Here is a 24,709-nt window from a genome sequence, read left to right as displayed (position 1 = left end):
AAGGCAGATCTTCCAACTGAAGATAACACAACAATAAAAGAGTTCTCAGTGGAACTGATCTCCCAGGAACAAGTCAAGGTTTGTACAGCACTCTCAACACCTTGTGCAGATCCCATGAATGGAAAGACTGGATGAATTGCTCCCATTAGGAAAAGCCTATGGCAGGGCAGAGAACTGAAGGATTGACTGCCATTTCTCATCAGAGATTATTAGGCCTGAGGTCCTAATCCCATCTGACCTGGAGGAAGCGAAGGACTTCTGATATTCCTGTAGTTATATTGATTATCTTCCTGCAACACCTCTGAAGAACGCTTCCAAAGAGGTTTCATAAATCCAGTGAGTACAGAGATTTCTTAAAGCTCAGATGCCAGTGATAACCTTTTGCGGACAGTCATATTACTTTAACATATCCCTTTTAATTTCCATATGGAGAAGCAGAACCATTGTGGATTGGGATGAGAATGAGCACCCTGTAGGAGAATGTTGTGGGTAGTTAGGGAGGATGCTGTGTTATCAACCAAGATGGACAACTGGGGTGTTTGTGGGCCAGTGGGTGTCATGCCAATAACCCCTGCCCCTTTACTGTGTATTCTGTTCAGTGCCCTGATTATAGGCAGTGGCAGGGAACAAGCAGACAGGAGCTCCTATGGATGGGGGCGAGGCAGCGCTCTCACCCTCTGTCCCATCCAGTGGGAATCTGGGCAGGAATCTTGGTCCCTAGTTGTTGACTAGGGTCTTAAGGAGGTCCAAGCAGAGAAAACTGAGCATCCTGGTCACCTCATGGAACACTGCGGGTGTTCTGGTGTAGTACTCCCAGGAGCCTAAGGCAGGAGTTCAGAAGTAAGTGACGGCAAAGTTGCAGAGAGAGTCAGAGTCCAGTCCAAAAGTCAGGGGTTCCAGAATGCAGATATGCCAACTCCAGTCCAGGGGCAGATGTTCCAGCAAAGCTATTAGTCAGATCCAGTCCAGAGGTCAAGGTTCCAGAAGTTAGGTAACAGTGAAGTCAGTGGAGCAGTCGTCAAGCATACTTGTTGCATCCACAAATTGCTGTTTCTCCAGGCTAACCTTATAGCTCAGCTTTGATGAGCTAAACAACCAATTACTTGGCAGTCATCCTGAAACTACTCATCTATTTCAGCAGTTGAAAGCTGATGCTGGTTCATGAGTCTAGCACTCCTCCTCTCCTGCCACTGCATGCGTCTCTGACAGCATTGGTGCTACAAGGGTGTGGGGGAGCCAGGAGGGCTGAGGGTGACTCGTGACTTGTTGCCTGCTTCAGAGCTACCCTGCATTGGCTCTGCCTCAGCTGCAGGCTGTGATTCCTGATCAGTTGGTAGCCTGGTTTCTTGTTGTTCTCCTCCTGGATCTGGGTCAGCTGCAACAGGTTTTTTAATTACTGGCTGAGAGCTAGCTGCAGGTAGCTCTTTATCTGAGGATTCCTCATAGTTGCTGGGCTCAGACTGACGAATGACAGTGGAATTGAGAGCCCACTCCCCTAGTTACAGAGCCTGCTAACTGAGTCAGTCTTCCTTCAGACAGTAGATGCCCTGAAGATGCTGATATCAGAAAAGCAAGATGGGACTCTACCCACTGAAGCTGCTTCCTGATGGAGGAAGTGAGATCTCGTGCCCTTCTGATAGCTGATGTGGGCCTTGCCATCTTGTAGTTAATAAGGATCAGGACGTGAGAGTCTACTATCGAGTGTTAGGAGTGTAACAGACTTGGATCACTCTCAACTCTGACCAACTAATGCTGTTCCTTATCTCTATGTTGCACCATATTACTTGGAGTGTGCGATTCAATATATTTGGTCTGAAAATATACCCAAAAATACATTATCAGCATTTTTCGCATATATTCAGGAATCCCAGCTGATATCAGGACTCTTGGATATACCAGTATTGCTGGTCCCAATTAATCCTAAAAATATTTGGAAATAACCAGGACCAGCAATTTAAAGGTTGCAGCAGCTTTTTTCTTACTTTTGCAGTTTCCAGAGGGAAAAAAAAAGAAAGGGTGGAAGGCAACACCCACAGATGAATGGAATCACACAGGTGAGTGGAATTAGGGCTCAACTGTCTGTCTAATCACAGCAATTCTTTTGTGAGCCGTCGACCCAGGCCTCCTGCATGTTAAGAGCTGCTTGAGATATAAAAATCACAAGCCCCTTGAATCTGTTGTGCCTTAATTCACATTAGAGTCCCAGACAGCTGAGCAAAGCATTGCCGAGTCCCGCCTGGGAGAGTGAGTCATGAATGGAATGTAAATGCAAATGCTGAGGACTGGGCGTGATTGGCTCCTGTCCCTGCAAGCATCAGAATGTGCAATTGAGACAATAAGGGCACTCATGAGTCACCACCAAAACATTCCAATCTCCTCTCTTTTCCGTGATTTGAATCCTATCCTACAATCAAGGACCATCAATCAGCTCTGATAAATTTATAACTCCAGCCTGAGAACATTTAATCAAGGATCTAAATACATTAGCTAAGCTCCAGTAACATTAATACGCAACTGTTTCTTTGTGAAACACCAGGAGAACCCAATCCTATTCCTTTGTCCCATCCTGGTAGCACTAATCAAAGGTACTCAAACCTTCGTCATTCCCAGGAGGTACTAACCGCCAAAGGGGACCAAACCCAGTGGGCTATAAACTTAATGCTTTACAGTATCAGTTATAAAACTTCAATAATTGATGAAGGACAACAATAACTGATGATGGTCCTGGAAAAGGGAAGCCTCCCCTCAGATGGAAATCCCAGAGCTGAACTGGGTGGAACAGCCATGTCCCTGTTATGTCATTGAAAGGTGTCCCTTTGATAGTGGAGGCTTTGAAGAGGATAGGAGTGGAATCAGACCCACGGCAGTTTCCAGGCAGATCAAGAAACCCAGCATGAGTGCCAGGGTCATCAGATCTTCTGCCCTCATTTGTAGGACTGAAGTAATATTCCTTGGGAAGCATGGAGACAGAAGACTGAGCAATGTCAATAGACATCTCCAGATGAATGATGGTCTATGAGAGTCTGAAGGTGTACATCTGGGGGATCTACAGGAACCTGTTAGTTTTGGATGTCTAGGAGGTCCTATGATCTGAGTTGTCCAGGCAGGGGCAGATGTGTATGTCCTACGACCCGAGATGGGCCCTCAGCGTTTTCAAGTCAAGGGGGAGCCCTAATGGAAGGGCCCTGTGTTGGTGACATTTGTGAAGCCAAGGAAAGGGGGCCTCCACACAAAATCTCCTCCAGCTCACCAGGTGACTGAGGTGCTTGGGGTCCAGAAGACTATGACACAGCACTGTCTAATCATCAGGTGCACCCATCTCAACTGGGTATAGTGAAACCCAGTGATACTGAAAACCAGGAGTTGGCCTCTCACTAGGTGACAAGGGCTGAAGGGCTTTCTTCCTGGGCTAGAGGGCCGAGGAGGCAAGAAATGCAATTCAAGATCTGTTCCAGGATGCTTGCAGAATCTGAATTCTCTGGAACACCGATGCTGGAAAGATCTTTTGGAGGCATAAAAGTAGTTTTGGCCTGTTGAATCTGTTCTCATCTTCTCAGTAAAAAGAGATTAAAGTGAAAGACAATGTAGAAGGCTAAGCTGCACAGCATCCAAGTTGGTATCTGTAGAGAATTCAGAGTCTCTCTTGATTGTAAGGAGGTTTGGAGTGATCCTGCTTAGCCAAAAGCTGCATTCTGTAAGGGTTCCTCTATTCAGAGGATGCAGGCTCTGAAAAAGCAGAGAAGGCTGCCCTTGCTCTAATGGCAAGGATAGAGACCTTGAGGGAGAGCTTGTGCCTTCTGTCACTTTAGTCTGTGACAGTGTTGTCCCAGTCCTTGGCAAGGACTGCACCTGAACACAGGAGAGGGATGGCTGAATGATCCCAGTCCCTGCTGTTAATTGGCAGTGGACAAGAGAATGGCAGTAGAAGAGGAGGAGTTGAGACAATTGGCAAAGAATTCTGGCATGTCTCCTCAGGGTAGGACAAGCCTTAGGAGTGGCTTGTCCTGCAAATCTTAAGCCAAAGTGACCTTCCCCAGAAGACATGAAAAACCCTTCTGTTGGAACAGCCGGGACACAGGAAGTTGCCTTCCCCTGACTGTTCCCCCTCTTCCTAATCAGAAGCCACAGAATCTGAAACCAGGATTGAATGCAGCAATTCTAAATGGCCAGAGAGGACAGAGTGTCTAGTTCTGGTGGGGCAGACCTTGTGGTCTACTGGGCCAGAAGGCAGTGATGGCTAGTCCCATGGGCAGTTCTGGGATCTGAGAAGCAGGAGCCAGGCTCCTCAAAGGAATGACACTGGAGTCTGCAGGACCCCCCTCCTTTCCCTTCTCTCTTTTGGGGATGGAGAACAGAACAACAAAGAAGGGGAGGTAGCAAAGGAGTCCTCACCCCTCAGTCTATGGCAGAGGTCCCCAACCTTTTTGAGCCTGTGGGCAAATTTGGAATTCTGACAAAGGTGGTTGGCAAAACCACAAAATGGCTGGCATAGGAGATGGAGCCAATCACAAACTGTCATGGAATGAGGATATACATAACTCTGACTGTAGCTCTTCAGCATTTCCAGCAGCAGCTCTGTTTAATGGGATGCTTTTTAAAAATTAACATTGTTTAAAAATATTTTCTTGCATACAAACAAAGTAAGTTTACATATTGAGCTAGCTAAGAAACTCTCATCTGGTAGTATCTGCCTACATTTTGCAGGCATTTAACATACACATGCAAAAGGAAAAGGAAAAAAAATATTTTGCTGTTTGTCCCATGTCCCTGCTGGTGCTACAGAAGGGGAGAGGGGAGCAGCAATGGAAGAAGCAGCACTGTCATTGGGTTTCTCCCAGTGTCTCAGAGGTAGGAGTGGCCAAGCTATCTTCTCATGGTAGCTGAACTTCTGCTGATGTTGGGCTTGTTCCATCCAAGACAGCGTCCTCCTTTTTGTTCCTGCTACCACCATTAGCGAGTGGTAGGTGGAGCAACAGCAATTTATTTGTTGAAGAGTTTTGGCATTTTCTCCAGAGATGGTAGAGTTGTGGAACCTCATCTAGTCATAGAGCAGGCAGGGCATGGACTGGGGGGTGGTCAAGCACCCCCTCAACAGTGGAAGCCTTTAAAAAAAAAGTGCATATACCAGGGGTAGCCAAACTTGCTTAATGTAAGAGCCACACAGAATAAACGTCAGATGTTTGAGAGCCGCAAGACATGGTGCATTGAAATGACTTCAGATGAAGGGGCAGGTTTGGGGGAGTGTCCTGAAAGTGACATCACAGGAAGGGGAGTTGGTGCAGTGTGCTGGAAGTGACATCATCAGAAGGGGTGGAGCTTGGGAAAAGCCATAACCTGACCTTTGACTTGGAAGTGACAAAAGTGATGTCACATCCTTGCTAGGCATCACCCCCAAACTCCCCAGGTATTTTCTAAGTCAGACCTGGCAACCCCAACATGGAAAGGAAGAAAGAAGGAAAAAAGGAAAAGGGAGGGAAAGACATGGAAAGAAAGAAGGAAAGGGAGGGAGGGAAAGACATGAAAAGAAGGAAAGGGAGGGAAGTGAGGGAAGTAAACTAAAACGTATGGCCATGATGATACTCCGAGACCTCTGGGAGCCACACAATATGTCTAGAAAAGCCACATGTGGCTCCGGAGCCGCAGTTTGGCCACCCCTGGCATATACCATGCCCAGAGAGCAAGGAGGAGGAACAACCCATATAAGGATACCTTTCTCCTCTGATAAGAGAACACCTGGGATGCTCTTCACACTGTATTTAAGGGGCTGGAAATCCTGGCCAAGAAAGATGACTCTGTGGCTCAGAAGTTTATCATGAGTTGAATAATATGAAGAAGGAACATAGGTAAACATAGGTAAATCAACCACTTTCCCTCATATGGAGGCAATCACCAGAGATGTTCATGTGAGGAGAAAGAAGAACCTGCCCTAACCTTCTATGCTTGCTCAAAATCGGAAGGACTGAACAATGTTTAGACAAGAGATGGAACTAATGGCTTCAGACGTGATAGTACAGTAGGAAACAAGTGCCTCACTATTCCTGTGCAGCTCTGTATCAGTCAAAACAAAACTTTCACACTTTCTTTCCCATACCTCCTGGAGATGTTGAAACTGCTGACATAATTTTAACATCTCTTAGGCAAGGAAGTTCTATTTTGAATGATGCAGAGTTGTACAGAACAGAAAATACTAAACATCTGTACTCCCTATTCCTTCCAAACCATCATATCCAAAGCCATTCTATGTGAAAAAATACTAAGTACATGGTGTCAAGGAAGGAGGAGTGGTAGAGCCTCTGGGCCACAACCTATCAACTATTTGTTTTGAACTGTGGCAGTTTCCTCTCTCTTATATCCTTAGATTCCTCTCCCCATGTTCTTCTGCTATGTTTTGGTCTTGAGTGAATTCCTGGCTCAGGGACACAAGCCAGGAAAAAGAGACAACCAAGGAGCCATGTACAAGTGGGGATACTACAAAATTGGAGTCACATAACTGAGGCATTTCTATCCTGCACTCTACACTGAGATTTCAGGAGGTGGTTTACAACAGGAAGAACAAAACCAATCAATAATAGAAACTAGCAAAATAAAATTAGCTGCATAAAATCTAGTAAAATACAAAGTCATAGAATAAGATTAGCAGTGATATTTGAAAAATAGGGAGCTAAATTAGATTACACCTATCTGATATTCACTGAGGCAGATTCTAAGAAACCAGCTCATGTTGTCTTATCTATTACTGGAGGAGGATTAAAATCAAACACACACAATCTGTATGAGAAGATGGCAAGAGTTTCCAACAAGGTAGTTTTTACAGAAAGTGTCCTATGCACTTTCTGCAGCATGCATATTCCTAATACTTACTCTTGGGGGCTCCAACAGCAGTTCATGAAAGGATGCAAGTCGTACTTTTATGGCTTCTAGTACACTTTTGTTGACTAAGTATGTTGAATGGCTCATACCTGGAGGGCAAATCTCTATATGACCTTCAAATCTAAATACATACATACAAAGAGAATATATTTGTCCATTAACACACTGAGGCTACTCGGAAATCAGAAAACAAGCTTAGAATTGCTCCTGTTAGTATACTTTAGAAACACCTTCCTACTGAATTCCATGATTCAAGTGATCTATCACCCAAACATGACACAATATTTATTTTTACTCATTACAGTACTTCATAACAAACTATTGTTAATCTTCACTACCTTCACTACATGCAAGAATATACTGTGATCAGGTATATCACAAGCAATCATGACTCTATGGGATGGAAGGAGGAAAAGTAAAAATATGCAAAAGAAAATTTCATTAATGGTATTATTAGGGCAGAAGAATAAAAGACAATCTTACGTTGGCCGTCTTGTTTCCAGTAAGGTCAACAATATCTGAATTGCACTGACTATTGCGGTTTCGTTTTTTTCTTTATAAAAAATATTTGATAGTAGCTGTTCTATTATTTCTTTTCTGAAAACGTAAGACAATTGTTAGAAATGTAACATTCTTTATCATAGATACATTTTGAAGAGGCAAATACATGGTTTGTTCATTCCCCCCACCCCAAGAATGTCAACTATTTTCAGTAAAAACCTGTGCCAAAGTGCCATTTTAAATGTGGCGCCAAAGAAAGATGTGAAGGGCCAGAAGAAAAGGTAAAAAATCAGAACACACAGTCCTCTTCTCTAGGCCTATTTCAACTTTTCCAGAGAAAAACATGGAGGAACACCAAAAAATAGAACAAACAAACTGAAATATTTTCTTGTTTGGAATGAGTGAAATGCCTTTTAAGTTTTTATTCGCTTGGAATGTGTAGTGTGAAGATTTTTATGTAAGATATTTTGCAACACTACATGATAATCATTGTGTATACTTCATATATTTATACAACATATTTTCAGGCATATATTTAAACAGAACTAACTTTATCCACAATTAATATGCTATGTCTATAATAATACACTATTAAATAGGTCAATGTTGTCAATAATATAAAGTTAAACTTGAAATGCGAATATATTGCTAGTCCTATTACAACTGCATGAGATGGTTCTGTCCAAATAACCCTCTCTTTTTTTTACCACAAAATTTGTCTTTTCGCCTATCTTTTAATTTCCCCCCTACCTCTAAGATAGCAAACACTAAGACAGCATGTTATGACAGCACAGGGTGCAACACTTTGCAGCTCTCAATGTATTTCTGATTTTGCTTGTTAAAAAACTGAGGAATTTATAATTTTAAATTTCAGAGATATGCCAAATACTACAATTTTAAATGCTATGTTAAAAATGATGCGTTTTATTTTGTTAAAGCAGTAAAAAGTCTACCATACTTCAGAATTTCAACTTCAATTATCTTATTCTTCTCCCTGATACGTATCTATTTTACAAGCTCAAAAGCTAAGAAAAGTGTGCAAATACACAGATCAAAGCCATTACACCAACATACTTTTCTAGTGTTGCTAGCAGTGGATCTGGTTCTGAACTGCTTTGTACTTGTAGCATCTGGTCTCTGCTCAGACGGATAATTTCACAAAGTGACTGGGATGCATTTGAATGTCTCTGAACAAGAACAAAAAGTAAACAAAAAAAAATCACACTGTTCACTGGTAGATAGTTCCAGAAATTAGATTCAATACAGAAAGATGCACTCATTTCCCAGAACCAACGTAAGCAGCATTAAGATATTTAATTAACCTGGTTGAAACAAATTGATGAGGATGTCCCCTCTGCCCATGAATTATATAATCTAGCATCTCCCTGAAAAACAGGGTTGTACATACTTGTCAGTATTATTCATTGAGTTCTTCTGTGTAGGCACACATTGGGACTGCACATGCACACAGGCCTGTGGCTCAGAAGATTTTTCATAGCTTCTTAAAGCTCTATTAGGGACTGCTTCTCCAAAGTCACATAGGAGCCCATTTTCCCACCTAAATGGGCACATGACTATCTCCCTCAGTCCTCCTGAGCTGCTGCGAGCTACAACTGGATCAAACCAGAGAATTCACAGTGGGGCAGGAGGAAGGGATGTGTGCCTGCACAGAAGAACTCGATAAACAATACTTACAGGTATGCACAACCCTGTTTTCTTTATCATTCTTCTGTGCAGTCCCACACTGGGAGATTACCAAGCTTACATAAAAACAAGGAGGTGGAATGAAACTCTCAAGGTATATTTATTAACAAGAACCTGAAATAACATACCAATATCAACAAATGAAGTTTGTTGTGAACCATAACAAACTTCCGAATAGTATATTATAACCAGAACTTTAGATAACAGGTATGTTGTAACTCTATTACATATAAACACCTTGTAAATATATATTTACAATACATTATAAAGTAAAGCACAATTCCATGTACCAAACCCAGTAGTATAAATCATCTAAACAGAGATTGTAATACAGCCCTCTCTACTGCTACATCTTGCGATGTCTCAGCATCCACTGCATAAGGCCTAACAAACGTGTCTGAGGAAGACCACACAGCTGCTTTGCAAAATTGAGATACAGGCACACCTCTCAAGAAGACTGAAGAGGATGCCTGAGCCCTAGTTGAATGTGCCCTGACACACAACAGGCATTCCACACCTGCCTGTTGATATGCAGGCACAATCCACCTGGAGACTGTGCCAAGGCACGCTTACCCTTATTTGGACCTCCACAACACACAAATAAATGAGAATCAGTATGAAACCCCTGTGTTCTGTGCAAATAAAATGCACGCTTTTTGCATTCCAAAAAGTGGACTTCCCTTTCTGCTTTTGATTGTGAGTTTGGGAAAAACACATGTAATTAGATACCTTAGTTTACATGGAAGGGTGACAAGACCTTGGACAAGAAATGAAGACTGGGTCTCAGGACCAGGGGTGTGCATATGCATCTGGAATAACCCAAGTCCCAAAGCGGCAAACCACTTCGGGATTTGAGTATTTAAACCACATAAATATGCTCCACAAAAAGCAGAGCACACCAAAGTGAAAAAGCCAGAGGAAGCTCTGTTCCAGCTGAGACCCCACCCCCCCACCCTTGCTCCAGTTTAAACCTCCCACCCCTGCACAAATTTAAAGTGCCCCTACGCCACTTGCAAAATTCAATTCTAAAACTTAAAAAAAAACAAGTCACCACGATGCCCAAGCACTTTACTGCACAGTACTTGAGCAGTCAAGCCTTAAAGATTCTTTTTCTCTCAAAACGCTGCAACGAGAAGCATTAATCAAACAACCATCAACGCTGCCCATGAGCTTGCTCGCTTATCTTTCTTCCTAGCATCTGAACCATCCTTCTCCTGAGCGAAGGCTGGCTTTTAGAACACCCCCCCCCCCTTTTCAAGACTAAGAACTAAAACACACCCAAGTCTGGTTCTGACTCCCCCCCCCCCAAAAAAACCTACAACTGAAAATCTCTAGTGAACACACTCCCCCACCATGCAACAAAATCACAAAGGCCATTCTTTTTGCTACTGCCCTTCCTCACAATATCTCAGTTGCCCCTACACATGATCCTGTTAAGGCAGTCTTCAGCTAGCTCCGCTCAGATGCAACATCGCCCCACCCCATACAAGCCCAGGAACACCGCTCACACCATCCTTTTGTGCCCGTCCTTTCACCACGCACACACACTCACAGAGGCAGAATGGGGTAAACGTGTGAAGTAAATTAGCTGCAAAAGGCGACCTCCCTCACGCAGGCACCTGAGGGAGACCTGTTGTGAAAAAGAGCGACTCAGGTGGGGGAAGGAGGCAATAATTTTTCTGCACGCGCAGGGAGCATGAGGAGGGAGTTACTTGCCCTTTGCCCAAATCGCTGCACACTGGGCTGCTTTAAAAACCCACCTCAAACCTCTGAGCCAGATTCCCAGGAAGGTGGGCTAGTAAAAATGTTTTTTAAAAAACTAGTAAGACTAAGGAAGTTGCTATGCAAAAGGTGTATGTTTGAGTGGGGAGATAGAGGAACAGTCCCAAAGTAGCATAGGGAAATGGGGTTATAGCCCTTTTGCAAGATATTGTGCTTCTTTTCTCCACTGCCCTTTTATGTGGTAGTAAAACACCCACCCTTGCTCCAGCTGACTGGCAGAGCCCACAAGTCAGCTGGAGCAATGGTGCAAACTTAATGAGCCCCCTGCACCGCTTGCAAGCAGCATGGAGGGCACATTAAAGTTTAAACCGCTGCCCTTGCTCCAGCTGACTGGTGGAGCCCACCACTCAGCTGGAGCAAGGGCACAGGGTTTAAAAGCCCCCAAAGCTTTCCAAAGCGACCCGAATCACTTCGGAAAGCTTTGATTCAGGATTCCCGAATCAGGCCTGCAATACGGGGCCCGATTTGGAAATCCCGAATCTTTATGAATCGGGTCCGATTCTGGTACTTATCCTGAAACAGAAACCTGAATCAGACACCCCTACTCAGGAATTCTCTGTTACCATGAATCTGAAGGAAGGGAGGGTCAGACCTAAGTGCTGGCAATTCACTAACTCACCTGTTGAAATGACAACCGCTAAGAAGCTTGGCTGCTTGCTGCCAAGGGAGCTGCTTCCATCAAGGGCTGGGCTTTCCATCTGCCCGGCCCCGCCCCTTGTTGCTCCAGCCTACAAAGGCTGTTGTAGCCTGCACTGCTGCTGCTGCTGCTGCTGCCAAGGGAGCTGCTTCCATCAAGGGCTGGGCTTTCCATCTGCCCGGCCCCGCCCCTTGTTGCTCCAGCCTACAAAGGCTGTTGTAGCCTGCACTGCTGCTGCTGCTGCTGCTGCCAAGGGAGCTGCTTCCATCAAGGGCTGGGCTTTCCATCTGCCCGGCCCCGCCCCTTGTTGCTCCAGCCTACAAAGGTTGTTGTAGCCTGCACTGCTGCCGCTGCTGCTGCCAAGGGAGCTGCTTCCATCAAGGGCTGGGCTTTCCATCTGCCCGGCCCCACCCCTTGTTGCTCCAGCCTACAAAGGCTGTTGTAGCCTGCACTGCTGCTGCTGCTGCTGCCGCTGCCAAGGGAGCTGCTTCCATCAAGGGCTGGGCTTTCCATCTGCCCGGCCCCGCCCCTTGTTGCTCCAGCCTACAAAGGTTGTTGTAGCCTGCACTGCTGCCGCTGCTGCTGCCAAGGGAGCTGCTTCCATCAAGGGCTGGGCTTTCCATCTGCCCGGCCCCGCCCCTTGTTGCTCCAGCCTACAAAGGTTGTTGTAGCCTGCACTGCTGCCGCTGCTGCTGCCAAGGGAGCTGCTTCCATCAAGGGCTGGGCTTTCCATCTGCCTGGCCCCTCCCCGTGCTGCTCCAGCCTACAAAGGTTGTTGTAGCCTGCACTGCTGCTGCTGCCGCTGCCAAGGGAGCTGCTTCCATCAAGGGCTGGGCTTTCCATCTGCCTGGCCCCTCCCCGTGCTGCTCCAGCCTACAAAGGTTGTTGTAGCCTGCACTGCTGCCGCTGCTGCTGCCAAGGGAGCTGCTTCCATCAAGGGCTGGGCTTTCCATCTGCCTGGCCCCGCCCCTTGCTGCTCCAGCCTACAAAGGTTGTTGTAGCCTGCACTGCTGCCGCTGCTGCTGCCAAGGGAGCTGCTTCCATCAAGGGCTGGGCTTTCCATCTGCCCGGCCCCGCCCCTTGTTGCTCCAGCCTACAAAGGTTGTTGTAGCCTGCACTGCTGCCGCTGCTGCTGCCAAGGGAGCTGCTTCCATCAAGGGCTGGGCTTTCCATCTGCCTGGCCCCTCCCCGTGCTGCTCCAGCCTACAAAGGTTGTTGTAGCCTGCACTGCTGCTGCTGCCGCTGCCAAGGGAGCTGCTTCCATCAAGGGCTGGGCTTTCCATCTGCCTGGCCCCTCCCCGTGCTGCTCCAGCCTACAAAGGTTGTTGTAGCCTGCACTGCTGCTGCTGCTGCTGCTGCTGCCAAGGGAGCTGCTTCCATCAAGGGCTGGGCTTTCCATCTGCCCGGCCCCGCCCCTTGTTGCTCCAGCCTATAAGACTGCTGCTAGGGGACTGCTCGCCTTGTTACTGTTTATTGTTTTTATACTATGTGTGTTAGTTACTGTAGTCTATGTTGTTAATTTGGTAGGGTATTGGGGTTTTGTGTATGTTTGATAGCTTAGTCTGTGATAGTTGGTGGGCTGTTGATTTTGTGAGGGTGGTGGGTTAGCACTATGTTCATTGGTGAGGAGGCCGGCTTGGGGTCGGGGATCCCAGTGATCCGGGGACGCGGGAGGTATGGTGGTGGGAGCAGATTATGGAAGGGAAGGGCATTGAGACATGGTAGGGCTCGGTGCCCTTCCAATCTGCGTCCCATCCCAAGATATACCTGTTGTGGGGCTAGGATATTAAACCACTCTCCGACACTGGCGCTGTGCAATGCCAGGTCCATAAATAATAAGACCAAAACGCTGCAAGATTATCTTGCAGCATTGAATGTGGACCTGGCTTGCGTGACCGAGACATGGGTGAGGGAGGGCGAGACGGTCGCTTTGAAAGAACTAGCCCCCCCAGGTTATACGGTCCTCCACCAGTCCCGGACAAGTGGTCGGGGGGGAGGCGTGGCTTTGCTCATTCCGGAGTCTTTCTCCTTCAGACCACTCCCCACCCCAAAAATTACTGGCATTGATTGTGTGGGCCTAGTGTTGGACGCCGAGGAGAGGTTGGCAATATGCGTGGTGTACCGACCGCCTACTGCACCTGCATCTTCCCTGTCTGGTCTCTTGGAGGCGGTGGCCAGCTGGGCCTTGGAATTCCCGAAACTTTTGGTTCTCGGGGATTTCAACGTCCATGCTGACGACGATGCCTCCATGCAGGCCATTGACCTGGTGTCCTCCATGGCGGCCCTAGGACTCTCCCAGTTTGTTTCGGCTCCCACACATCAAGCAGGTCACACGCTGGATTTGATTTTTGGGGCAGGGATGATGGTGGTCTTGGATGCCTATGATGCAGTGCCATGGTCAGATCACTTTGTTCTGAAGGCTCGTCTGAGCATGCCGCTCCTTTCCCGGGTGGGCGGTGAGCGGATTTACGCTCGCCCGCGGAGGCTTATGGATCCAATTGGTTTCCAGGCGGCTCTGCGGGATCCGATGCCCCCTGGCAGTACGTTAGATGAACTGGTGGATGATTGGCATGGCCGTCTTTCCGAAGCCATCGACGCTATTGCCCCCTGCCGTCCTCTCCGAGCCCGCAAACGGGTAGCTCCTTGGTTTACCGAGGAGCTTCGCCAGATGAAGCGGTCTCTGAGACGACTAGAGCGAGTGTGGAGGCGGGGGCGCGACGAAGAGGCAAGAACATCTTATAGGACGTTTATGAAAGCCTATGAGGTGGCAGTGAAAGCAGCAAAGAGGGATTTCTTTGCTGCTTCCATTGCATCCGCTAGCTCACGCCCGGCTCAATTATTTCAAACAGTTCGGTCCTTGGTCTCCCTCTCTCAGGGAGACCACCAAATTCTTAATTCAACTATTGGCTGCGAGGCTTTTGCGAGCTATTTTGCGGGTAAAATCTTGTCCCTTCGCCGTGGCCTGCCACCCACTGTTGATACAGTAAGGGAACTGGAGACCCCTTGGCCGTCTTCTGGGTCCGTATTAGACCATTTCAGCCTGCTCTCTCAGGACGATGTGGACAGGATCCTGCAGGGGATGAGGCCAACCACCTGTCCTCTGGACCCCTGCCCATCCTGGCTGGTGAAGGCCAGCTCGGAGGGGCTACAGGACCATCTGGAGGCCATTGTTAACATCTCCCTGAGCTCTGGGGTTTTTCCAGGAGTGTTAAAGGAGGCGGTAGTGCGGCCCCTCCTGAAAAAACCATCTTTGGACCCCACTGACCCGTCCAGTTACCGCCCAGTGTCGAACCTCCCGTTCCTGGGCAAGGTGATTGAGCGGGCGGTGGCGGTACAACTGCAGGAATTCCTGAATGATGCTCTAGTCCTGGACCCATTCCAGTCTGGCTTCCGTCCTGGCCATGGGACGGAGACAGCCTTGGTTGCCCTCACAGACGACCTTCGCAGGCATCTGGATCGAGGCGGGTCAGCGCTGCTTGTGTTACTTGATCTCACAGCAGCGTTTGACACGGTTGACTATGATTTGTTGGCCAGCCGCCTTGCCGACGTGGGGATTAGGGGGAGAGTCTTACAGTGGCTGGTCTCCTTTCTCCAGGGTCGGGGACAGAGGGTGGCGCTCGGGGGAGATCTATCGGCCCGTCACCCTTTGGTGTGCGGGGTTCCCCAAGGGGCGATACTCTCCCCAATGTTATTTAACATCTATATGCGCCCCCTCGCCCAGTTGGTGCGGAGGTTTGGGCTGGGTTGTCATCAATACGCGGATGACACCCAACTTTTTCTGTTGATGGACGGCCGGCCAGACACGGCCCCAGACAATCTGGCCAGAGCTTTGGAGGCTGTGACGGCATGGTTGAAACAGAGCAGGCTGAAATTGAACCCAGTGAAGACGGAGGTCCTGCAGCTGGGACCGGGGCTGCCAGATGTTGGGATCCAGCTCCCTGCCCTGGATGGGATACCACTGGCAACTTTGCCAGTGGTAAAGAGTCTGGGTGTGCTCCTGGATGCCTCCCTATCGATGGAGGCCCAGGTCACGGCGGTTGCCAAGTCTGCATTTTTCCATCTTCGTCAGATCAGGCAACTTGCCCCCTACCTGACGCCCCAGGACCTGGCTACAGTGATCCATGCAACGGTCACCTCCAGGCTAGATTACTGTAACTCACTCTACGCTGGGCTACCCCTGGGCCTGATCCGGAAACTACAACTGGTCCAGAATGCGGCGGCACGGGTCCTGACTGGTATACCTTACCAGTCACACATCACACCTGTCCTGCGCCAGCTGCACTGGCTTCCAGTTGAATTCCGAATCAGGTTCAAAGTGTTGGTTCTTACCTTTAAAGCCCTGAGTGGGTTGGGACCGGCATATCTTCGGGACCGCCTCTCCCTGTACGTTCCCCGGAGATCGCTCCGATCAGCGAATAAATATTTACTTGTGGTCCCCGGCCCTAAGGAAGCCCGCCTCGCTTCAACCAGGGCCAGGGCTTTTTCAGTCCTGGCCCCAGCCTGGTGGAACGCTCTGTCAATGGAAACCCGGGCCCAGCGGGACATATTATCGTTCCGCCGGGCCTGTAAGACAGAGCTGTTCCGCCAGGCGTTTGGTGATTGAAGGGGGCGGTGCCATGTCGGCCTCCCACCTTTGGGGTGGGGAAGGTTCTCCCTACCACTGCACCTTGTTAATTTGTTTTATTATTTGTATATTGATTTTAGTTTTGTTTTTATCAATTTTAACTGTTCACCGCCCAGAGCCCCTGGGATGGGCGGTATATAAATTGAATAAATAAATAAATAAATAAATAAATAAGAAGCTCACCTTCAGCGACAACAATTAAAGTGAGCATGTTGCCAAGGGTTCATAGGGAGGAAGCATAACTTAGGATAGGATCAAAGATAGAGACCACTGTGGAACAGGGTGTGATCCAGCTGGGTGCAAGCTGAACATCCTTTTTAAAAATTGATGACAGTTTTGAAGTTAGAACACCATTTTCCCTTCAATTTATTTGTGAAAGGCGGAAATGGCTGCTAAGAGGACTTTTAGGGAACATGAGGCTAAGCCCTCCGAATTCAGCATACATAAGTACTCCAAAATACTCTGTAAGGAGCAATCTATTGCAGAAAAGTTCCTGGCCTGGGCCGAATGGAGAAAGCGCTTCCATTTGGCTTTGTAGGACCTCCTTGTGGGCAGTCTCCTCGCATTAAGCAGTATTCTCTGGACCTCTAAAGATAATTAGGTACCTGTGCGAATGCACCATGCTGTCAGGTGTAATGTGCTGGGACTGTGATGGTACAATTCTCCGCAGCTGAGTATGTCCAGGGTCGACAGTAGCTGAATGTATGTCTACCTGGACAGCCCTAGTAACCTTGGCAGCCCAATTTATCTGGGCAAGAATGGGGCTATAAGAACATAATCCATGTTGTCCTGCTGTATTTTGCAGAGCACCCTGGGTATCAGTGGAACTGGTGGGAACACAGAGAACAGCTGGCCTTTCCATGTGTGTTGTAACACATCCCCTATGGACTGGAGATCTCTCCCTGCCAACGAGCAGAATACTGGGGACCTGGTATTGACAGCTGTGGCAAACAGGTCCACATTAGGGACACCCCATATGGCAAAAATGTGGTTGAGGTAGGTTTCTTTCAGAGATTACTCATGATTGACGCTTAGGGCCCTGCTCAGGACATCCATTCTGGAGTTCTCTAAGCCAACAATATGGATGGCATGTAGAGAAACTGTAGAGAAACATTGCCCAGTTCCAGATGGCCATAGCCTCCGCTCAAAGGGCCAGGGAGACCATGCCTCCCAGTTTGCAGATGTAATATATGCCAGTGGTGTTTTTGGTCTGGATCTGCACCTCCTTGCCTCAAAGCAGAGCTGTGAAAGAGACAAGAGCAAAGCGGACGGCTTTCAGTTCTAATATGTTAATATGCAATGACTGATCTTTAACTGACCAGTAATCCTGTATCGATTTAGGTCCACAATGTGTACCCCAACCCTGAGTAGAGGCATCAGTTGTCATCGTAACCAGGTGGTGTTTTATGCCAAAAGGCACACCCCTGAACAGATTTGAACTGACAGACCACCAATGCAGGAACCTGATCACTTCTTTAGGCGCCGAAAACCTATGGTTAGGAAAACATTCACTTGACAGTCTTACGAATCAATTTTGTAAGGTGTACATATTGAGGTGTGCAAACAGGACCACTGAGGTAGATGCTGCCAAATTACCCAATAATCTCTGTGTTTTCCATACAGGCTGAAAACGATTCTTAGAGAATATGGATACCAGTGATTTAATAGTTTGAGCCCTTGCAGGTGGTAGATATGCCCTATTGTACACAGAATCAAGGACTGATCCAATATAGGTCACTCTTTGGGAAGGTTCCAGTTTAGACTTATGGATAACCAAAGCCAAATGCAAACAGGTGCTCACTACTAGTGATACATTCTCTAGGAGTTGCTCTTTCGATGATGCTGAAATGAGCCAATCAACATGGTATAGAAAAATAGAGCAACTTTGCTCTCTCAGGCATGCTACAACCAGAGCCATACACTTAGTAAATACCATGGGTGCACTGGAAAGGCCAAAGGGCAGTACTGTATACTGAAAAACCTTATCAAAGTATTTGAAGGAAAAGTATTTTCTGTGATCTTCTCTGACAACCACATGAAAATAAGCATACTTGAGGTCGAGGACAGCAAACTGATCACTAGGATTTAGAAAGGACAGGACAACAGCCAAAGTGACCACTTTAAATTTTGAAGCTTTGAGGTACCAATTTAGACCTCTTAGATCCAGAACAGAAGGAAGGCCTCCATCTTTTTTAGGGACAAGGAAGAATCTAGAGAAAAATCCCGTTGTGCCTGCCTCCTGGACCTCTACAATTGCACCCTTTTTAAGAAGGGTTTGAATCTCACCTTCAAGTTCACACAATATATTATTAACAGCCTGCGATAGCAAAATGCAATCAGGTGGTGTCACAAACTCTAACACACAACCATTTTGTACAATGGTTAAGACCCAAGAGTCAGATGTTATCAACTCTCACTCCTGTAGATAAGCCAAAAGCTGATCTCTGAAGGAGTAGTCTAGGTTAGAGGTGGCGGCAACAAGTCAGAAAGGCTTAGAAGGACTCTAGTTTTCCTTCCTTTGGGTCTGCTACTGCTTTGACCTGTTAGGCCTATGCCTCGTGTTATTTTGAGAAGGATGATACGCCCATTGGATTGAGCTCTGGTTGTGTTGGGGTTGTCTGTAAGGCCTGTTGTAGAGTTGATAAGGCTGATATTGTTGCCTTGGAAAGTACATGGATTTATAGGTATATTGTTCCATGGGTAGAATACCAAGTGATTTTGCCACCTGCCAATACTTTTTCTTCTGTAGTAATACATCATTGGTGCCAGATGCAAACAGTGGAGGAGCAGCTGACTTCAGTCAAGAGAGTCATTGCTTCAGGATGACGCCACCCATCCCTTTTGCAGATTTCTCTACCGCATGATGCCCCACGTTCATTTGCTGCTTTGAGAGACGCACACCTTCCATCTGTAAAAGCTCAATCATGGTCTTCTTATTCTTTGGTAGGTCAGTGATGTAATCGTTGAGCTTCTCCCAGAGTTAGAGTTGGCAACCCCCCCACACAATTGTCTGGTAGTTACCAATCCTCAGGTTGAGTGCAGAAACAGAATACTGGTGTCTGCCTAGCGAATTGAGCTTCCTGACCTCTTTGTCAGGGGGTGCGAAATGCGATGCCAGGCAATGGCATTGGACCTCCTCGGTTCTTAAGGAGAAGGGTGGCGGATGTTTAAACAGGGAAGGCTAATGTCCTGTTTTATTTTGTACATTGATTCAATATACTTGGATGTTACGGGTAATTCAGCTGGCCTTTCCCAAGTTTTGAGGATGACCTTGTCTAATCCATCAACTATGGATATGCCACAAATGCAGAAATATAATTGTACAGCCTACTCAGGAACTTGCCCTGAGCCATAGGTGCAGCTCCAAAGTCATAGCCATTCTTCTCATTTGTTCAGCACAGTTCTTCAACTCTTCGAATGGCGACCCAGCAGACGGGGCAACATTTTCATCCAGGGATGGATCCAATGCCATTTCGGATTCGCCCTCTGATGCCACCTGTAGTGGTTCATCATCATCATCCTCAGAATCATAAGACTGCTTGCAGTTGGGCAGGTGATGGTGAAGGTAGCCACGGCCATTCTGAGGATGTTGAAGGTCTTGGATCCAAGTGTTGGAAGACTGTTGGATCTCCTGGCCAATGACAGTGTAGCGAGGGGAAACACAACAGGCATGGTGATGCTGATCTGCTAGCGACCTTCCCAGATCCACATACTGGTGTTCGGATCTATGTCGACTCTGACGAGGGGGAGCTACGGAATCGGTTCTGAATGACTTCAGATCCAAAAGCGGCGTAGGTTCTCAACTGGAATCCCTCACCCAGTCAGGTGGATCCTGCATCAGATGAGGTTAGACCTCTTGCAAGCCCTCTCTGAAGAGTGTAAATGTAGCGATTGGGTCCGAGGAGGAACCAAAATCACGTCATCTGGCTCCGTAGGAAGTTGCAGAGGTCGACATCAAGTGGACTTCAACTTCAGTTCTGACCTCAACTTCAGTTCCAACCTCAACTTTGATTGAAACATATGTTTAACCTTCTTACGCTTTCTCATCAGAGGCTTGGAGAAATGCTTCAGATCCGAGGACACGCAGGAAGAGCTAGGTTTTGTGCATTTCATGTCAGATCTTGCAACTGAACGCGAAGAGGCCACAGATCCAGCCCTGGAGTGGCAATCGGGCATTACTGAAGGCTGTGTCATTTTCAGGTCTGCCAGAGAGGGCTGCTCCTTAGAAGTAGGTGGTTTTGCTGTTGAGGAATCACAACAACGCTCCCTGAGAGCAGCTTTAAGCCATAAGACTCTTTCATTCCTCGCCTGTAGTGTAAACTGTTAGCATACTGAGCAGGCGCCAACATTGTGGCCTTCATCACAGGAGAGGAGACACAGCCAAATGTGTCATCTTGGTGGAACACTGGGCACATTATTTTGAACAAGGCCTGTGCCTGAGACGTAGTGAGAAAACAGAAATTCACTCATGCAGTACTCATATTGCCAAACATCAGTCTGAAATCCAAACAGCAAGTCAAATGCAATCCAAAAGTCCAAAGAAGCTTAAAGAATCACAATACAAATCACAAACTGAATGGAGCAAAAGAGCTAAGTTCCTCTCCTTATGGCAGTTTAGAGAGAACTGGGGGGGGGGGTTCGATCCTCTGAGATAAGTCACGTGCCATTCATGTGGAAAAATGGGCTCCTACATGACTCCTACATACCCCGGCAGCTGAAGCAGATGCTGTTGTAGTGATTCTGTCTGTGATTCTGTCACCGGGGGGGGGGGGGGGACTGAGAATGGGAAGTGGTTGTTTTCCTGCTGTAATCTCTCCCTAGCCTGGGAACTCCCTAGCCTGGGAAACTGCCTGAGATGCTATATCAGGTATCAACAAGCATTCACCTCCTTGGAACCTGAAGGTGGGAGACAGTGTTTATATATCCACAAAGAATTTAAGAGAAGCACAACCCAGTAAAAAACTAGGATGGAAGTATCTGGGTTCTTTTCAAGTGAAATGTATGATCAATGACATTACTGTTGAACTAGAATTGCCAAAAAATGTCTAAAATAATGACGGAGTTACTAATTAAAGCTGATCGATATTTGGAGTGGAAAAGGATAAAGGGATTACAAGAAATCACAATCCAGAAAAAATTTCTGGAGGGACAGACTTAACTGAAAGGAAAATCGAGCCAAATGAAGGGAAAATCAGTCTGCGACACACTTTGCAAAATGGGTGATCTTATCAGGACGTCCCCTTCAAGACACAAAACTTTAGTAAAGAAAAGTCGGGGCCACGAACCAGACCTGCACGGAGAGAAAGAGGCATCCCAACACAGAAAGGGAGAAAAGAATGCAGCGGATCTTAAAACAGAAAAATAAGCAGAGGAGTAACTACATCCATACTGATCTCCTTCAGAAATGGCTGGAAGACAAGGGAATCTACCTTTGGTGGCCCAGATCGATTAGGGATTGGATGTACCACGTCTCACGAAGAAAGAAGAAGAAAAAAGCAGATCTGCATGGAAATAATTAAGTATGCCAGTACTGAAAGGGGAAAGAGGGATTAAGGACTGGATGTACCACTTTTCATGAAGAGAGAAGAAAAAACAACGATCAGAATCTTGGGACATATCAGGACTTATTAATGCAGACTTAACCTCTTACTTAAATAGCTTTTCCCTTCTTTCCTTATTTTCTCTTTTTTATATAACACCATATAGTCTATGTTAATGGGTCTTTGGAGTTTATTAAATGTACTTAGACTGTACTCCTTCTCAAAATATAAAATACTGTCTAAGCTAAATGACCACCTGCTCTTCTTAACCTTACGAGTATGAAAACCCAAGTAAATAAGTCCAGATGGTCAAAATAAAATAGATGAAGGAGTTACTATCTTTAAAAGGAAAAATTGTGTTTTTACTATATAGTTATGTGACCACCCTAGTCTTATCAATATGAAAACCCAAGCAAATAGTTTTGGCTAGAACAAAATAGATGAAAGATACACACACACACACACACATATATAGTTTGGAAGGCATGGCCAGAACAGATATAAGAAAGAGGAAATTAATATAAAAATTGCTCTTATCTTTATGTTGAGGTATATTACTGTCCTGCTGATATTGTATGTTTTGCTACATCCACCTCCCACTCCTAGAATGATTATGGATCTAAGATCCCTGATTAAAAGGTAAAAGAGGTGAAATGTGATCCAGCTGTAATATGCACAAAAGAAAAATTACTAGAAATATAAGCTACAGAGTAAGTGGATTAAAAATATAGAAATTAATAAAAGGGAATCTTGAAGGTATATGGGGCACTAATTACATATATAATGGCTTTTTATATCTAGATGGATGATTATGTGTCTTGTATGTGAATCTCATAAATGCTTATGGCCTGTTGTAACCCCTCCCTATATATTATAAAAACCCAATAAAATTTTTTTTTTAAAAAAGAGGATGAGCTCATTTTGGACTCTAAGTGGAAGAGAGGGGTGCTGTATTATCTGATAAAATGGAAACATTTTTCAAAAAGCCAAGCTGAATGGGTTAGGTCCACTGATGTGAGAGCTGTGAAGTTGGTTCGGGCTTTCCATAGGAAATATCCGGAGAAGGCAGGGGGGACTGATCTTTGGGGGGGCATGATGTCAGGTGCTCAGGATCACCTGTCATATCCCTGCAGCTGAAGATGATGCTGTTGTAGTGATTCTATCTGTGATTCTATCACTGGGGTGGGAAACTGAGAATGAGAAGAGGTTGCTGATTCCTGCTGTAATCTCTCCCTAGCCTGGGAACTCCCTAGCCTGGGAAACTGCCTGGCCTTGAGAAGTCTATGAATCCCACAGCCTGCTTGCAGAGTTGAGGACTGTTAGAAGGAGGGGAGGGGAAAGTAGGAAGAATCGTGGGGAACCTTTATATGTTTTAGGCTTGCCTGTAGCCACCAGTCCTAACAATGATGGTGTAAGTGCATAAAACAGGCATCTTATCAATAAAGAACTTTAACTCCTGAAGTGAAGTCTTTTGAGAGTTGCCTGGCATCCTTACACACATTATCTTTGTGACAACAGGGAGCAACCAATTGAAACAGCTATCATAGGAGGGGAACCACCTAACCACCTAACAAGTTTTTATTAGTCCCAACTCCCACAGCAGCCATCTGCTATGGTGCCCACTCAGTGTTCTCAAACTTTCAAAATTGTCCACAGTTTCAACTAGGCTGGGGTCCTATGCTCTAAAATAAGATCACTTTTTACATAGCTCTGGACGACGACTATCAGAACATATGGATTTTGCAGTCAAGCACAAGCATATGCAAAAAGATTTAAGCTGTCTCACAAAATTAACAATTATATGAACTAAAAATATTCCTTACATCTTCATCTTGAGAAGGATGCACAATTTCCACAAGTCGCTGGATAATTCTCTCTTCGTTCAACCACTGTTGAGACATGTAATTTTTTTTAAAAAGTATTTTCACCCTCCAGAATAGGTTAACTATTGTATAACACACTCACTCTTAAAATTAAAACATTTGTTAAGATCCTATTAATCTGTAGAAGGAACACCATAGTCAGCATCAGAGAGCAACACGTAAGCCAAATATAATATGCTACGTTAAGCACCAGAACGTGGGCTGGGCTGGGCGACCTAATAACATGGCCCAGAGACTGATGGATCCAGTGGCTTTCCTGAATGTTCTTGAAGAAATCTCTCATAACTTGGATGGCTCTGCAGCTGAAACCCTAGCTGGTCTCTGAGATAAGCAACACAAAAAAGGCTCTTCTGAAAAATGCAAGCAGATTCTCAGAAAACCAAATCAGGAGTACACAATGAATCCACCTATAAGTGTACAATTTTGTTACATTTACTCTTAAAATGACTAAGTGGTTATACAGAGCGCTCTCTGAGATAAGGCAACAATCTGCATGGTAGACACAATTTATTCTAAACATCGTCTCTCACTAGCAAAATATAATTTGGCTTACCAGGGAGTTGGGAGCAATGATGCTCCCAATGAAAAGGAATGACTGAAGTGGTGGTAGTAGTCTCATATCATAAGGACTCGTGGGGAGGGGATCTCATTTCCTCCCCACACTGTTTCCTCTTTCCCTTCCCTGAAAGCCCCCATAGCTTCTCCTTTTTTCCTGCTTCCTTTTCTCCTTTTCACCTACCAGTCAAGCTACCTCTATCTGTCCCTGTCTTCAGCTTTTCCTCCTTGCCTCCCCCTGGTACCTTCTACTTGGGAAAACTATAGTCCAGCTGTGTGCTGCTGGCTACTAGGCCAGGCCCCATTGTGCAGAGGTGAACCTGCAAGGACTTGCGGTGAGCACCACATATTTGCTTGTATTCTTCCCTACACTATTTCCATTTTTCCTGCACTGGCAACCTCTATATCCTCACTTTTCCCTGCTTCCTTCTCTTTTTCCTACCCACTCATGAACCTATCTTTCATCTGCCACTCATCTTCAGCTATTTTTATTTACTTCGTTTATACCCCACTCTCTCTACAGTGGGAACTCAGAGCAGCTTACATCATTCACCTTTTCTCCATTGTATCCTCACAATAACCCTTTGAGGTAAATTAGGCTGAGAACATGTTA

The 24,709-nt window shown here is 46.1% G+C and overlaps 1 protein-coding gene across 5 annotated transcripts in view; it reads right to left on the bottom strand.

Moving 5' to 3' along the window:
- PPP6R3 (protein phosphatase 6 regulatory subunit 3) overlaps positions 1–24,709 on the bottom strand; it is a 180,290-nt gene that overhangs the window by 109,251 nt on the left and 46,330 nt on the right. For all 5 annotated transcript variants that reach the window (XM_054972443.1, XM_054972444.1, XM_054972442.1 and 2 more), the window contains exons 6-9: positions 23,482–23,547; positions 8,446–8,558; positions 7,354–7,467; positions 6,862–6,991 (exon numbers count right to left, since the gene is read on the bottom strand). In XM_054972443.1, coding sequence (XP_054828418.1) covers positions 6,862–6,991; positions 7,354–7,467; positions 8,446–8,558; positions 23,482–23,547 — 423 coding nt within the window. The remainder of the gene's footprint in view (positions 1–6,861; positions 6,992–7,353; positions 7,468–8,445; positions 8,559–23,481; positions 23,548–24,709) is intronic.

The sequence above is a fragment of the Eublepharis macularius genome, chromosome 2, assembly GCF_028583425.1.
Source record: "Eublepharis macularius isolate TG4126 chromosome 2, MPM_Emac_v1.0, whole genome shotgun sequence".
Taxonomy (NCBI): Eukaryota; Metazoa; Chordata; class Lepidosauria; order Squamata; family Eublepharidae; genus Eublepharis; species Eublepharis macularius.
The sequence above is the reverse complement of the archived record's forward strand: the minus strand, read 5'-3'. Positions and strand labels throughout refer to the sequence as shown.